This window comes from Cupressus sempervirens, chromosome 2, assembly GCF_028749045.1.
Source record: "Cupressus sempervirens isolate cs-2001-9-10 chromosome 2, ASM2874904v1, whole genome shotgun sequence".
Lineage (NCBI taxonomy): Eukaryota > Viridiplantae > Streptophyta > Pinopsida > Cupressales > Cupressaceae > Cupressus > Cupressus sempervirens.
The window spans coordinates 469,629,313-469,646,547 of NC_143119.1; the positions used below are offsets into that span (position 1 = coordinate 469,629,313).

The window sequence follows — 17,235 nt, forward strand, 5'->3', positions numbered from 1 at the left end:
ATTTATTTCAAAGTTACAATATGAGTTTTGATGCATACTTCATGTTCTTTGTTATCAGTCCTCTTCTTTAGACTTTCATAGTAAATTAGATACAACCCTTATGGAAGCGTTTTTCCAAATGCAATAAAATTTGGAATGAAATATCCAATGATATTTTTCAAGTAGTCTCAAGAACATAATCTTTCTGGTCACAGTTGTGATAAGCATACTAAGCAGCGAATCTAGGCAGTAAGTTTCAATATTTATCATAATGATATTTTGTTTGATATCTTGTTTGAATTTACAGATTGAACTTCTTTTAACTTAGCCTTGTTCGTGGCAAGTGATAACCAAGTAACCATAGTATGGATTCATAAATCATTATGCTAATAGATATTAGAATTAAACAATCAATTCTGCAATTTATAAAGAATATAATCTCTCAAATCACAGATTGTGATAAACTAGAATATATGTTAATTATGAAACGATTGAGAATCAACACAAAGAACCGGTTGTTCTGAAAATTTCAAACACCTGGGACTCACCCAGCTGTATAGCCAAGGAAAAGGGTGAAGAGGTGAGAGTAAAGAATTTGCAATAACATGAAACAGTATCAGTTATGACATAACAATGTTTTTCATTTTTAAAAGGAAACATTTAATAGCTCATGCATGATCTTGTTTATTGTACTCTCCTACTGTCAAGTCGAGTGGTGTGGTTAGATACCGGGATGCTCAGTGGATGACAAAATGATCCCTGTCTATTCCGAGTAGGGAGGGTCTTTCTCATTAGAGATTGTGTGGGGACAATTTATGGTCCGAGTTTGGGTGGTTAAGCCCCTGACAATGATTCACCTTTCCCCAAGTTGTCGGACGTACAACAAACAAAGATAAGTTATACATTCAATTGTTTGTCAAAAACAGGTATTTTTACTTTTCTGATGTAAATGCAAGACTAAGGTAAGATTAATTGAGTTTTATCATCGATACAGTTATTTTACATTTAGTTGCAAGAGAAAGATTTATATAAAGGATTATTATATCAGTCTTCATTTATATGAATAATAAATATGAGCATATCTTCTAGTCTTATGTTATTGTCACAGTTAAGAAATCGGAAGGAAAGGAATGATACAGTGGTATCTGAAGCCCTAATTGAATCAGTGGTATCTGAAGCTGTAAATGATACAGAGGTATCTGAAGCCCTAAATGATACAGTGGTATCTGAAGCCCTAATTGATACAGCGGTTCTGATGCCCTAAATGATCCAATGGTAATTGAAGCCCTAAGTGATACAATGGTATCTAAAGCCCTAAATGATCCAATGGTTATCGATGCCCTAATTGATATAGTGATATGTAATGCCCTAATTTAATATAGTGGTATTTAATGATAATTGTCATTTGATTTTGATATAGCGATATTGGATGGTAATCGTTTTATGATATTGTTATAGTGGTATTTGTGGACTAATCTGGGTGATTGCAGAAGTATTCTTACAATGAATTATCGATTCAAATTCCATAGTTTGTAGATTTTAATTTCTATAGTAAATTCTTGATGGTGTTTTAAGTTCTTAGTTAAGAAATTTTGTCTAACTAATTTTAATGATAAATCTCATTCACATGAACATGATTGATATAACTGTCTTCCTATGAAATTGAAGTATTAACTCTATTTCTTGGATATGTTAGTTGTTAATTTAAGACCCGAAAATGTGGATGTTGCATTCATATTCAGATTTTGCATATGAGATTAAAAGATTTCATCTCTTGCTTCTTGATGAAAAAGGTAAGATTCTTTGTCATTTTCACAAAGGGCTTTGTTGTATATATTTATTCTTTTGTTTATGCAAGTCTTTTCATTTTGATTTTCAGATTTGCATAATGTATATGATGTGTTCCTTCTATCTTCCATCTAAATTCTTCAATTGCATGTGCAAGTACTTCACCTTATTTGTATGTGCAGTCAGGATTAAAAACCCCATTCTTGAAAAAAAATCATAAAAAGTGAGCTCATTTATCATAGGTTTTTTTGTCCAAAAACCTTACTTACATGCTTACACGCACTCCATGCATACTTTACATACCACTACCTCATGACTTAAAAATTCGTGATGATGGTTGCTTGCATGTGTTTGCATATTTACTTATAATGAAAACACAAATGCTCATTATATGTAGATGTCTTTCCATTCATTTCTACGCATTTCCCACTTAACATCATTGCTGTCCGCATATGCTTTCATACTCCAAAAAACCGTTTTTGGGTTTTCTGGTGCAGAAGCACCTAAAGCACAAGAACACGAGAAGGTTAAGATTCCTTATTTGAAATATTTAAATCCATTTGAGTCATTTATGTTGTATTTGGGTCAAGATGTAAAGGCTATGAAGCCATTTTGTCATAAATTGTAAAAGTTGTCAATTTGCCCTAGTTGTCCTAGTAAGGTCATGAATTGGTCAAGAGTCAAAATTTGTTTGTAAACCTATGGAAGGGTAAAAATATTGTAAATGGTGATTAATATTCCATTATGACATGTTTGTAAGGTTGGAACAAAATTGTGAGGTTAAAATTTCCAAAATGTAAAAGTTGCTTAAATGTTGCAACTTTAAAACTTTGCAAAAAGTGCAAAAAGGGGTTAAAGAATATAATAAGTTGGTTCAAGAGTTGGTTGGGAAGTTCTCAACTATCAAAAACCCTATAAAAGAATTGTAATGGTCATTCCAAATCAATTAATGAGAATAAGGAGAAGAAAGAATCATTTGGAGCAATTTTGGTGTTTTCAACTATTGATATTTTGATTGGTTTTTTTGGATTTGTGTTGGTTCCAAGCCTTGTACGGCCTGGAAAACCTGTATAATCTGTATATTTTGATAATGTTGTGAATTATCTTTCTTCTCTCTTTGGTTTGGAATAATTTCATTCAGTTTTGAGGAAGTTATGATCATTTTGGCGAAAGTTAATGTTTTCATATTTGAGAACTCTTGCAAACAGTCATGTTGCAGCATTTGGTATGGACACATATGGATGGTTAACGAACTCTAAATGGATTCATTGGAAAGATATGTGAATTACCTTCCATTTCCTTTTTATTTGAGACGTTTCTATGCAGGTTTGTGAAAGTTATGAAGATTTGAGTGAAAACTGGTTTTTAAATGCCCTCGATGGTGTTGCGGGCAAAGATTTGTGCTTATACAATGATTTATGTATTGGAAAAATTAATGGCTTACAGATTTGGAAACTAGACTCACAAATGGATAATGTAGAAGTGGTTTGGGGTTATTTGAATTTGTTTTGTGAAAGATATTTGATGCCCTAGGTAGGGTTACATGTTTTACTTCTAGTTTATGACAGAGAAAATGGATCTTGATGCAAACAGCATAATTTGTAATTGGTACATTATACTTAGACTTAGATACGTTTTAATAGGTCTAATTTGTAACAATTACACCAAAGGGTTTTTCAAGAAGACATTTAGAACCAAAGTTATGAACAATGGAATCAGATATAGAAATCAAGATATGTAAATGGAGAAGGGTTTATGTTTTTGTGTTAAAACATGTTGTGTTTTACCTCGTAAGATGCCTCTATATAATGAGAGTATTTCATATATTTTGAAGGGATCAGCATGTATCCCATTTATTTGTTGATTTTTAAGATACTCTGCATCATTTTCCACTATAAAAATGCATGTTTTTTAGCTCAAACATTAGCATCCATTCACTGTCCTAACAGTTTCCAGCCATCTGCATATGTCAAAATCTCAACATCCATACTTGTACATCAACAAGCATGCAATGGACTCATTCATGCTTCATTTCCTCACCAAAAACTTGTTGCCGACTACTATGCAATGATCCCAGAAAACCCTGTTTTAAAGATTTTCCCCTATTTAAAGAGCTAGTTTTACCATATTCCTTCATCCTTCATTGCTTAAAAGTCCTTCAATCATGCATTCAACAAAGAAAGGACAGGAGGCAAGCGAGACCACATAATGGAGCCTACAAGGAGGTAAAAGAAGCACTATAGGCATTACATGTTTTCAAGACAAAAATGGTTACCGAACACTCAACGGAACAATCAAGGATACATATTCATATTCCGGTTCGAGATGCTTTCCCCAAACCTGAGCACATCATTCATAAAGCATTCCTTTGGCAACATACAGACCAGAAAGGATGATGTAATAAAATGTTGCGCCTTGTCAGGCACTTAAGATATTTTCATCATAATTTTGTAATTTGTAATTGACATATTACCTATAATGGAAAAATAAAATGTAATTGCATGTAATAGTATCACGTGCAAAGTTGTAACATATATTCAGGTAGCATGCAATTAGTCACGCAACTTTGAATAAGTCGAGGTTAGTTAGAAGTTTGTTAGAGAATAGGTCAAGGTGGTTAAGAGTTTTCGCCCTTTTTTCTCCACCTTTCTCTCCACTCTTTCCTGTATAAAGGAGAGAGCTCATTGTAAATAATCATCTTTTGGCAAGGCTAGAGAATTCTGCCAGTTTGTATGTGCACTCTAAGACTTTGTGCTTGGATGTAAATCAAATTGCTTTCAATAAAAGAAGAGGCAGATTGTTATTATGTTTGAGATTTGATTAATTTAGCATTTTTTATTTATGTATTGCATTGCAATCATTATCTATCAAAATTAAGTTCACAAAAGAAAAAGAAAAAAAATTATAACAAATCTGAAAATAAACAAAACCACAAAAAGTCAGTATTACTGGAGAAAATCATACTTTGGCAAAACCCAGAACAAATGGTGGTTATTGGATATTTCAAGGATGTTTGCAGACTTAGCCATTTTCTGATCAACTGGCTCTTTTGCTCATTCTTCTAGATATAGATCTGGATACCCTTTTGTCTCTTTATCAGCCAGAGCTCACCTATTGCCAAAATAGACTTTTTACAAATAGTAAGTTCTTCCAAAGTCAGAATAAGGCCAGTCTGGGATGCAGCAAAATTTACTAAAAATAGTCTTAATAAACATAGATATTGCTAAAAGTAGTACGTTGTTCCAAAGTCATATAATGTCAATTTGGGATGGAGTGAAATTTACTAAAAATAGAATTACTAAACATAGACATTTCTAAATAGTAAGTTGTTCTAAAGTCAAAAATAAGTCAATTTGGGATGCAACGAAATTTTCTGAAATAAGGAGTTTGTCAAAACACTCAAAATTTCACTGGGATGCCCTTTTGAAAGATATTTCCTTTCCGTACTTAGCCCAAAAAAAAAATTACCTTTCATTCCATTTGAATGATTGAGCACACTTCCTTGGTAGCGGAAGATTTTGTCACTTGGGTGCAATTTCTTGGTAGTCAAGAATTTTTTCACTTAAGTGCAATATCATGCTTGTGGTGGATTTTGTCTCTTGGGCACAAATCCTTGGTAGTGATGGATTTTGTATATTAAGTGCAAATCCCTAACAGTGGTGGATTTTGTCTTCTGGGTGCAAATCCTTGGCAATGGTGGATTGTCTTCTAGACGTAAATCCTTGGCAATGGTGGATTTTATCTTTTGGGTGCAAAAACTTTGCAATGGTGGATTTTATTCATGACTTAGTAATTTTTTCCAACTTTCCTTGCATATAAAATATAATATTTAAGTCACATTATACTTAAGTATATGTTATATTAAATATTGTCAAGATGTTTGAGAGTGGTTTAAAATCTGGAGCAATTATAATGAAGATTCTAGATTTTAGAAGATCCTAAAAATTCCAAACTCAGCCAAATTTCAACAATCAGCACGCTTCCATCAATGTTCTTCTCCATAGCTTTTTTTAAAATGATATTGGAACAAGGATTCTCCATGAATTTTCCCATCTTTTCCTAGATTAGAATCAGGAATCTTACAACTTTATGTGCTTTTCATGACATCCTTGATGTATTTGGTGTTGAAAACAGGATTTTTATATTTAGGTGATTCCTCACTTTTCAGTTGTAGACATAACCTTCAACCTTCCCTCGGGTGCTCTTTTTGTGCTTTTTCTACTTTTCGGGGGTGCTTCTTTAGACTTGCTTTTTCAAGAATATTTTTTCAAAAGTTGTCTTTCATAAGATGCTTTTCAAGCTCAGTAAATTTTCAGCCAACTACTAGACTAATTCAATTTTTTAGATATAGAACTGGATACCCTTTTTCCTCTTCCTCAACCAGTGCTCATCTAATCTGCCAAAAGTTAGACCAATCATTTGACTTGCCAAAAATAGCAAGTTTGTTAAAATGCAAAATTAGACAAACTAGGACACTGTAAAGCTTACTAAATATAGACACTTCTAAGTACTCTCAAACTCAAAGGTCATTCTAGGACATAGTGAAACTTACTAAAAATAGTCATACTTAAAATAAAAATATCCAAAACAGCAAGTACATCCAAAAGTTCAGAATTTTACTGGTATTTAGTCTAAGAGTTCAATTCCTTCTCACTCTTGACCTAACCTAATTCACTAACAAACAAATAGTTACATTTTGCAAAGTTTGCACCATGTAAGCCTGCACCTTATGCGGGTACATCTCCAAGTGCACATAGGGTGGATGCCCAACCCTATGGGTGTGCAACCCCGTGCATCCAGGAGAACCCACATGGCTGGGCATAAAACATGTGTGTACCCAATGTTAGCCCTCATTTTCACTAGGCTTTTTGTCCAAATTTTGTTGTTAAAATTGTTCTAAATTAATTGAGCAGTTTGGATTAATTACAATATGTTTTCATCCCCTAAACCCTCATTTTGAAATTTATTATCTATGTCAGGCACCCAGGGCTTCTTTGAGATTTTCATGAAAATGCTTTACCCTAAGCAAACCCTTAATTTTAGGCCCGCACTCTTCAAATTTTAAATTTTCAAATACCTCAAAAACTGGCGCTTTGTGTTAACTTTCTTCTTTCTAATGAAGGCTCATGTGTTTTAAGTATGCGACCAAGCGACTGTGGTTAGTCGTAGGGTAAAGGCTCTCTATCAAACCGCAGCAACAAATGGTGCGACTTGGCAAAGCAAGTTCTTCCCTTTAATCATTGAGTCATAGCGGATTGGCGGTTAAGTTTTCCCTGACCACGATCGAGCGAAGCAGTTGAGAGTGCTTTGATCTTGTGGTCACCTCAATAAAGATGTTATGTCAAACTTAGGCAACAACTAGGAGATTGCTTTCGTCACATGGTCAGGCACATGGATAACAAAAGTTTATAGTTGACTACGACTATGTGATGATGCTTAAGAGCTTGTGAATAGTCTTCAATCGCGAGTTCGCATGAGGTTTAGTCTAACCTTGGGTTTAAATAACGAAATGGCAAATTGATATGGATCGTAGAATCGTCGAAGTCTGATCAAAACCATGGGTTAAGGTTGCGAAGGTGCGACATGCCGCCATGTGGATTGAACCTAGTGATGTGGCAGTTCGGTGTCAAAGTAATGTGGCATAAATGTAGTTTTCGATTGATCAAGGGTACTAGTGTGGATAGCAAGCTAGTATTTTCTCAAGACCATTAGATTGAAGAAAATCAGAGGTTGTCGCTTTGTCGTTATAAGAATCTAGAGGTGTTTTAATCTTAGCGAGGTAGCGACGAGGTGACACCTGTCAAGTGGACCCAGCTAAGGTAAAGTTTCAAAGAAAATGTCTCCATCGTAGATCAAGTTTGAAATCAACGGATGTCTTTATGTCGCTATCCAGAGTTGCAAGGTTTTCACTCATAGCGATATAACGACAATGACACATGGTGATTGCCCACTTTCAAAAGGATTGTTTTATTTGCATGGTCGCGAGGTAAGGTAAAGAATTAAGTTTTTAATCGCGACTAGGCGAAAGAGTTAAAAAGATGCTAAATCGTGCAGTCGCAATGTTAGCTAACCAATAAGAGAAGTAAGTTGCAACCGGGCGAGGACGATTAGAAAGGCTTGATCGCTTGGTCGTGCAATTAGTAAATATAAAAGGAAATTTGACCGTGACCATGAGATGCAGTTGAATTCAAAGTTGAATGTGATGGCCACTTGGTTGCAAGAGAAAAGGCTTAAAAAATGTAACCCTGTGCGAGGTCGCGACTTCATGAAGTAAAGGTGATCGCAGGGTCACTTATGTTAAGTTTCAATGTTAACATGAGGCGGCGACCACACAATTGAAGTTAAGAAAAGGGTTGGAACCCATGATCGCTTGATCGTATAGTTAGTCACCAACAACAGAGGATAGAACGCAAAGCGGCGAAAAGAAGTAAGATGTATGGCCGCTGAGTCATGAGGAAGAAATGTTAAGTGAGAAATGACTGTTAGAAGCCTCATTATGATTTTAAAGGTTATGTCCTGTCAAAAGGTGTATAAAAGAATTAAAAGGCTGGTTGTACATGTCATTGCTCTGCACTTTTGCAATTTTTGAAATTTCCTACGCACGTTGACATTAAGAGACATAAATACCCCTCTGTTGCTTTTCTCTCCATTAATAGGTTGATGTAACGAATTCCTGAGTTACAGTATTTTGCATAAGTTTAGAGACAAGAGTTTGAGCACCAAGAATTTGCAAAAAATTTCAATGTTCTCAGAGCCGATATTGACAGATATTATTCCAAAATCTTCAGTTGCAGTGAACATGGCATAGGAAGAGGGAAAGATGATAACTCAGGTTGATGTGGAAGAATCTTTACAGGCCACAGAGCAGGCAAAGTCAAAATTGGCAACTTTATATGCAGAGTGGGTGTATTTTCTCCCAGGGTTCTCTCATGCTCAAACTTTGAATGCCCGTGTCTTCAGAGATGTATACTCCTTCTGCAGAGATGCCATTGTACCTGAAACCAATGGGAATGAGTTGTTATGGTATTTTTATCAGAATAGGTATGCAAAATCACCAATTTGTAACCCATGGATCAGAAACATGGCAAAATTGATAGTGCCAAAGGTGATAGTTGATGTTGATTTGGTGAAGGCACTAATCAAGTCTTACAATCTGACAACCAAGGCCTTCCATAGAAAGGATATGAGTGTCCTGTGCAAATTGGATAGGGAGACCTCTACTGAAGTTTTTGACCTAGGAGGACCTCTCAAAGAAAATTGAGAAAGAAAAAATGAACAAGATCTTCAAGAGTTCCAAGAGTTTCTACATTAGAACTATCATGAGGAAGCACATTCCCAAATCAAAGAAGAAAAAGGAGGGGTTGCCTAAGAAGGTAGGGGAACTAATGTCATTAGAATTCTTCTACAAATATTTCAGAGATACCATCCACGGGATTGGAAAGGTACTAGGAGTTGATGGCACCATGAGTGCCCTAGGCTATGAATATCTCATGGCATTGGATATCCAAGATCCAAATCATAAAGTCTGTTATGACTTTGTTGAATACATCATTGATAGGATGCACAAAGAAATTGAGGCAACTCAAAAGGGAGACATGGGAAACTTCAGGTTTTTCCATTATTCATTGTTAATGCACATTATCCTTTTCAAGAACATAGGGCACATCAATCCAGACTTTATCGAGGCAACTAAGGAGAATGGAGAAACCCTACCTGTGCAATTGTGGACTCGCTTCTGGCAAAGGTTTTATCCCTATGCTAATACTATTGCTTTCTACAATGATTTTGTATTTCCAATCATGAATATGTTAATGGATATAAATGAGAGGGTACCTAAGGGAGTAAGGATGTTAAGTAGACCATCTGCTTGCCCAAATGAGGATAGGGTGCTTAGCCATGGCTAGGCTAGTTTATTTTTATTTTAATATTTTTCAATTATAAGAGTTTTTGGGTGTCATCAGCCTCCCCATGTATTGCCTAGACATGTCCCCGAGAGATTAGGCCAGTTAGAATTCTTCTGGCAATTGCTAGTGATGAAAAAGAATGTCTAGCCCCTGTTGTTAGGAAAGGCTCTTTTGTAGCCAGAAATACAAAGATAGGCGATTTTTTGATAGGGAAGGATACCATAGAAGAAATAGATCAGTGTTTGGCTGAATTTAAACTTCCCTCTACCCTAGCTAAAACCTATGATCCAAATGATTTGGTGAGGAATGCTATTTTACAAATGAGGAAGTACACTCTTCCTAGCAGCAAGCCAATTTGGAAAGAAGATTGCATCATGAACTACCTGCAAACAGAGGTTTGTAGGGAGAGGACACAACATTGGAGTAAGATAATGAAGATAGAAAAAGCCATGAGGGCAGCAGACCCATCATTCAAGGGTTTCCACCATGATGTACCATACCTTGATAGGTACAATAAGTGCCTGGACAATTTTGATGAATTAATGACACAAGTGCCTACAAAATTTAGAGATAGAGCAAAAACCCCATCACCTCAACAGGAGGATGTTATAACTGTAGAGGTTGAGGATGATCAACCAAAGAGCTCTTCATGGGCCAAGGGAAAGAAGAAACAAAAGATGATTCATATCCCTGATAAGGAAAGAGGAAAGGAATTGCAAATTATGCCTCAGGGATCTAAATTCTTGAATACCATCGAACACAACTTTTTAATCAAACAAGCAGGAAAGCATGAGAAGATCCCCAACATGACTGAATTGCAGATTCAAATGTTGGATGAAAGAATAATTCAGGCGGAGGAGTTCACAAAGGATGACCAATTTGTAAATTCTGATGAATTTAAGTCATTCCTTTATAAAGTGAAACAAAATGAACTTGCCCTATAGTTGCAACCTAGAGATTCACCTGAGAAAATTGCAGAATTAGTGCAAAGGTTGCAGGAGTATGATCCAAACAATGAGAATCTCACAATTGAGGAAGCAAGAGAATTAGTAAAAAGAAGTGGAATGCTGCTTTTTCCTAGTTGGGAGCTTAGTTCCTCTTTCATGTTGGATCAGATCAGAAAACATGAAAGATTAGTCTCTTTTGAAGAGACTAATATCACTGGTGAACTACAAGGCTCTGGATTTAATATAGATAGCAAAACAATGGCAATATGGAGCATGGCTCCAGATGATAATAATCCAACTCTCATGGAGATAAAGGAGTCCCCCTAGGAAAATGACATTTTTTGAAATGTCTCCACTGTATCCAATGACCAAATCGACAACTTGGTGAATACGGCATCATTAATGGGGAAGAGCAAGATGGATACATTGCAAGAAAAACTGTACACAACTTATAGCATATCCATTGATGCTAGACAAAAATATGAAGAGTTGAAGAGGACTTATGTCCTGGAGAAAAAGATAGCTGACATGTAAGATGAGATAAGGAACCTAAGGGTTGTGACTAGACCTATTACTTAGGTGAAGGACCATGAAGCTCAAACTGAAGCTCACATTACAGTTGTGGGAGAAGCCCAACACATGGATATTGATGAGTGGGATGGTGCTAAGGAGGTGGAAATAAAGACAATTCAAAATTTCCTTATGCACAAAATTGGTGCCTACAGATTCTTTCACAAATTGTGCACAGCAGTTACATTAGCCTGCAAGGAGCTGAATACAAGTGTTCAGAGGCATTAGACCTTTTATCCCCTCTATTCGCAACTTGGGGACCCTATGCTCAATTTTTTGATAATTTGGTCCCTCTACTACCCCAAGAAAAAGGATTTACCCAAGCTGGTAATCATTAATACCAGAAAAATGATAAATAGGGTAAGGAAGCTACATGGTTTCTTCATAGGAAAGTTGCAATTGATCCAAAAGAAAATGAAAACAATTGTCGTAGGAATACCAAATTTCATTCCTGGTATTATAGATAGTAATGGAAATTTTAAGGAATGGCAGGAATGGTCTATTTCATTTGAAGATATTTGAAGACATTCAAAGTTTTTGGCCTATTGTAATAATGAGATAGATATTAATGTTGTCTATGATTTAATTGATTTTTCTTTTTAGGATAGAGTCAGATATGAGTAAAGTCTCAAGTGATGTAAAGGTTATTACTAATTCTAAGTGGAATAAATGTATAGAGGAATTGAATGCAGTTAGGGATGCTACTTGGCCCGAGATAGACTCAGATGTGGTCATATGGGAATTAATAGCAGACATTAAAGCTCTACCATCCCAGGAGGATGATTAGACAAAGACAACAAGGAGGCTGCTATGAGAAGACAGAAGGAGATGGAAGAGGACAAAATAGTTAAAGTAAAGACTCTTGCCATAAATGTCATCTCCTTTTTGCACCCACTTTCTTGTCTACTTTCCAACTGCAAAAGAATGTATTAATGTAATCTCTCGAAGGTTTTTGCTTTTTGCCTTTTGACCGGATAGTTTTTGACACCTGTCCTCCCATCTGAAGCTTGTTGGAATCCTCTATATAAGGATTCCCAAGATGTGGAGTGGTGGTTGGTAGTTTATAGAATTTTCGTGTTTTATGCCTTTTTACAGTCCCTCCAATTTTTTGGTAATTATATGAATGTAATCAGTTTTGTATACTAAAGAATACAGTGAATACCAAGTATCAGTTGTCTAGTTCTGAGTTACACTTTGCGTTTTATCAATATTGTATTCATTTTTCAAAGGGAAATCAATACAAAAAAGAAAATCCTGCATATCTATGTCTTTGAGTTTTGTCTCCTTCCTTATATACCTATGAGCTTGAGATTGTAATGAACAAGTTTCTTTCAGTTTAATTCAATTTGGATGAATTGTGTATCTCTTACTGATTGTTGTTAATTCAAAGAATTAAGTAATTGCTTCCTCTAAGTGGTAGGGTTTAGGGTTTATGGGAAGGATATGGTAAGAATGAAATTTGGAGCTCACTGTTGATAGATTTAATTACAAGTTGATTAAATAGGTCTGAGTTGCTGATTTTGACTCTATATAACAATGGATAAGACGTTGGTCACTTAATTTTAGTTGCAAGTTGATGATTCATATAGTTGTTGAACACACAAAATTTAAACAATCAATTTACCATTTTATATAATGAAGAACTAAAATTGCTGGTTGTTACTTGTTTGCAATATCTTCTTAGTTATAAGGAAGTTATTGGCGGATCATAGAAGAACATTGACCACTTTCTGCTATAGGGGATAGTTTTGAAGAGAAGAATATCATAGAAGTAGTCATAACAATCCCTGAGGTTTTCCCACCTTGGCCCTGCAGAGCCTAAAGTGAAGGGAGTCCTAGTGATTCTGTTGACGTTGGCCAGAACTAAGATTTAACCCTGCTGAGTATAGGATTTTGCTGATCCTTAGGCTTGTTTCTGTCTTATGCTTCCTGGTATTAGGCCCAGATTGGCCTGATGTGTTCCTTGTCAAAAAGAACTCCAACACGCAGCCCACACCTGGGTGCATTCAGTCTACACCCAGGAACACCTGTGGGTCCACCTCGTAGAAGTGGGCATAAAATAAAGTGTTTTCTTAATTTTTGTTGCTCCTAATGATGATGATTATGAACTTGCACCTGTTGAAAATCCAAATAAGCAATACTTTTTTTGATAATCCTTTTAATGATTGGTGAACACTGAATGGTCTTTCGTAAACTACATTATGCAATTTAGTGATTGTAACAATTTTCATTTGAATCATGAACACGTGTGCAGTTTAAATGAAAATGATTGTGTGCTGCAATGGCTTGTTATATTTGGTGATTAGCTATGGAAGTCATGTTTGATTTAATGTGCAGCAAGCTGACATCAAGACACAGTTAGATTTTGGTTGTGTGACTACAATTATTCCCTGTGGCAGTTATAAAATTAGACAATGTATATTCCATGAGAATAACTATTTTCAAATGTTTGCACAAGTAGAATAATTGATGCTAGTTGATAAATTGTTGCCCAAAGGTTGGAGGTAGTGCATTGTTGTCTACACAGTGAAATGCTAGACAGCAGACTTATAATCTTATTGTATCGGATGTTGTTTACAACAAATACAAATGTGTCTCATGTGTATTTGTAATATGCTACGAGGTTTCCAAATGTTTGTACAAGTGGAATAATTGATGCAAGTCGATGCACTGTTGCCCAAAGGTTGGAGGTTGCACACTGTTGTCTACACAATGAAATGCTAGACAACAGACTTATTGTATTGGATGTTGTCTACAACAAATACAAATGTGTCTCCTGTGTATTGTAATAAGCTACAAGATTCATAGTTGGTGTGAAGACAAAGCTCAAATGTCCTTTTCAGATGGGCTTTTTCCTGTAAGGGTTTGCCATCTAAGCCTTGTGTCTCGAGTATTTGTGGCTAGCATATTATTTCATATGTTTCTTATTATCCTAAATAGAATGATATAACAAACATAACTGAATCTGAGCACATACTCTTAAGGTGTTCCATATTTCCAGTCTATCAATTGACTACAACATGAATTAAGTTACCAACAATCTACCAAAACAAATTTTGATAATTAATGGACGGGATTTCTATGGTAACAACTTAAGGACTTTGGTCTAAATTTGATTCTCTAAGTGATAACTACATCCTAGCTTCAATTTCATGATCGCAAGGTAAGTTGGAGAAGTAAGAAATCCAAGTGAGATGAGCATTATTCTCTTGCAATAGCACTGTCTACGGTGCAACTTATATGCACCTCTTTTAAGTGTATTTCATTTGTATATTAAAGACTTCAGACTATTTAACACTAGTCTGGGTGCATATAAGTTGCACCGTAGCCACTGCCCTCTTGCAATAGGTTATTGCTCCCGTTTTGATCACCACGATTTTAACTATTCTGTAAGAACTTGTTCAATATCCATGAATAGGCTCTTGGCGAGTCTATGTAAATGTTTCTAACAACTGGAGTTGTATAATACAAATCAAATCTGGTTTCCATTATTGGCGAAGTAGTTTGGGGGATTTGAAAAATCTCCTTGATCATATTTGCTGCTTTGTGTTCAGAAGAGTTAATACCCCATCCAGTTGATTGTAAAAAAAACTTGATTAATATGTGGAATGTACTAATAAATAAAGGATTATTACGAATGGTTCATTGATGTCAGTCAGAAATGTTTTGAAGAGTTTAAATATTAAGGTAAATTGATTATCAAGCCCATTGGAAGCTAAAGTAGTCTATGCTTTAGTTGCCTTTGGAATACATTTTCTTCACTTTTCTTCTAAAGGATTAGAAACCAATTTCAACGAAGTCATTGATCAAAATTTCAATCACATGAATATCTTATACTTATAGTATAAAATTTATATGATACATAGGTCAGCCAGAAGCTCAACATTAAAAAGAAACAATTCTCATATTATTAACTTATTAGCTAATATTAGATCAACACTCATATTATTTATTTATATGCCTGTAGACAAATTATTTTCTACTTCCCTTCTTGTCTAATTACAAAAGCTAATACAAAAAGGACTAGGTGACAAAATTGAATAGACCTAAATATGTGTTCCAGGTTTACGTTTTTGTTTGCATACAGTTTTAGAACATTCTTGTTTTGTGATATTTCTAAGAAATCACACTCCTAAACTTTATAGAGCTTCAAATGGAGAAGAGTCACACCTACTCTTGTCGCTTTTACCAACCCTCCCCGCCCCCCCCAGCACCCCATATTTCGATCATAAATCATTGCTTAATCATTTTAGCCTACCTATATACCCCAGGGCTAAAAAGTTTTTAAGTGTTATTTTTTACAAATACAGTGAGCTAATTGGAGCACCAATAGTGGGGACATGATATTTTTGAGGGGCGTGCAAATTGACAAATGACTCTTTACTAGATGGAGGCTTCTACTATAATTTTTTGAATATTAAAATAGGTTGAAGGATTCTACTCCTACAACAATAATAACCACAACACCATTTAACTCAAATAACAATAACATATAGAATTGTGGGAATTTCAAATTTTCAAGGTTTTAGAACCATGTAATTTAACCTTAAGTAAGGAGGAAGCAGTTAGGCTTTTTACTACTGGTTTCCAGGACTGTCATGTGTCAGTGTATTGTTTTCAACATTGGATTCAGAAGCAAAAACAGGCCTTGTGTCTAGTAACAGATAATGCATCTTTGTTTGATGAGAACCATTTGCGTCCTTTGAACAAGAAGCTTAACCTCTCTTCCCTCATGCTAGCAACTATATTGTGAACGCCGACTATACAGCTAACCATCCTTACTTCACGCATTTTTCCACTCGTATGTTTTCGTCATCAATTGACAAATAGTAACTTTTTGGATTGTGGGATGGTCCTAAAAGCAAGGATTCAAGCGCTTAAGCTAAAATTTATACTAGCATTCATATTGTCAATGGATCAAATGAAGTCTTCTGGAGGTTTAACACGAATGAAAGCATGCTTCTTTAATCACAAAACCTTAAACGGCTTAAAAACAAGAATAAATCAGTCAGTCAATAACAAAGAGGAAACAGAGCAGGAAAGAGCAAATTAGTGCCATTTGGCGAACGGGAAAAAAAAGAGACAGTCTTGCACGATTCAAGAACATATTAGTATTGTGCACCAGTGCAAGATTTCGCAGCTAAGCCAAGAATTCTCCTAAATCTACACAATTAATCAAGCGTGTAACGAACCCAATAGACAAGAATGCGATAAAAGCATATCAAAGGATGACTGCAGGAATGAAAACACAACTTAAGGTGTAGTTATAACATCCATCTTACAAGCGTGTGTGGAAGTTTTTCTTGACCTTGGAAGGCTCTACAAGCAAATGTCTCATTAAACCCCACAAAAATTAGCTTGGCAAGCACAGTAGTAATATAAATATGTGTGTGAGAACGTATGTTCATTGACATAATCAAAGGAAATCCAACAAGTTTTCGAGGCTTACGGATAGAGGGTTGTAGCCATACTAAAAGCACCAGTTTTCCTGATCAATGTGTGTCTTTTAGAAAACAAAGTACAAAAACAGTGCAAGATTATTTAGTTACTAGGAATTATAGGGCGAAGGTCGGGACTTACAGGCAGAGCGGGCGAGATGGAAAGCGAGATCGAGGTCGATATAGACTGAACGAAGGACAACGGCAGTGGTGCGGGTAAATATTTATTTCAGGCCATATCAATGCCATCACTATCGCCTCTACCTATGCGTGAATTTTATAAGTTATTCGTGAGCGCACAGACTAAATACGTCATTTCCAATATTTCCTTCCGAGCTGCCGTATCTAAGATAACCGATGATTAATGGGAATCCTCCTCGCTAAAACAAGAGACGCATAGCGTCAAAGTTAAATAAGGAAAATGGAGATATATATAGCTAAGAAGGATGGAAATGGAAAAAATTAGAACACTTAGAAATGAAGGCAAAAGAGCTTGGATGTTCAATGGAAAAGTAATTATTGATCATTTTGGCCACTGCTCTAATGAAGGGCAGCAAGAAGGCAACAAAGGTGTGACAACAAACACTTTAGCATGTAGTGATACAACAA

The 17,235-nt window shown here is 35.5% G+C and overlaps 1 protein-coding gene across 2 annotated transcripts in view; it reads right to left on the reverse strand.

The window, feature by feature from the left end:
* Window positions 1-17,030, reverse strand: part of AARE (acylaminoacyl-peptidase-like protein) — a 250,733-nt gene extending 233,703 nt beyond the window's left edge. Inside the window, exons 1-2 of one of the 2 annotated variants that reach the window (XM_089814256.1) lie at window positions 16,769-16,987; window positions 16,638-16,676 (exon numbers count right to left, since the gene is read on the reverse strand). In XM_089814256.1, coding sequence (XP_089670382.1) covers window positions 16,638-16,676; window positions 16,769-16,875 — 146 coding nt within the window. In that variant the 5' untranslated portion in view covers window positions 16,876-16,987. Of the gene's footprint in view, window positions 1-16,637; window positions 16,677-16,768 lie in introns of both variants that reach the window. The other variant, XM_089814257.1, reaches the window with a different exon arrangement.
* Between the last annotated feature and the right edge of the window lie 205 nt (window positions 17,031-17,235).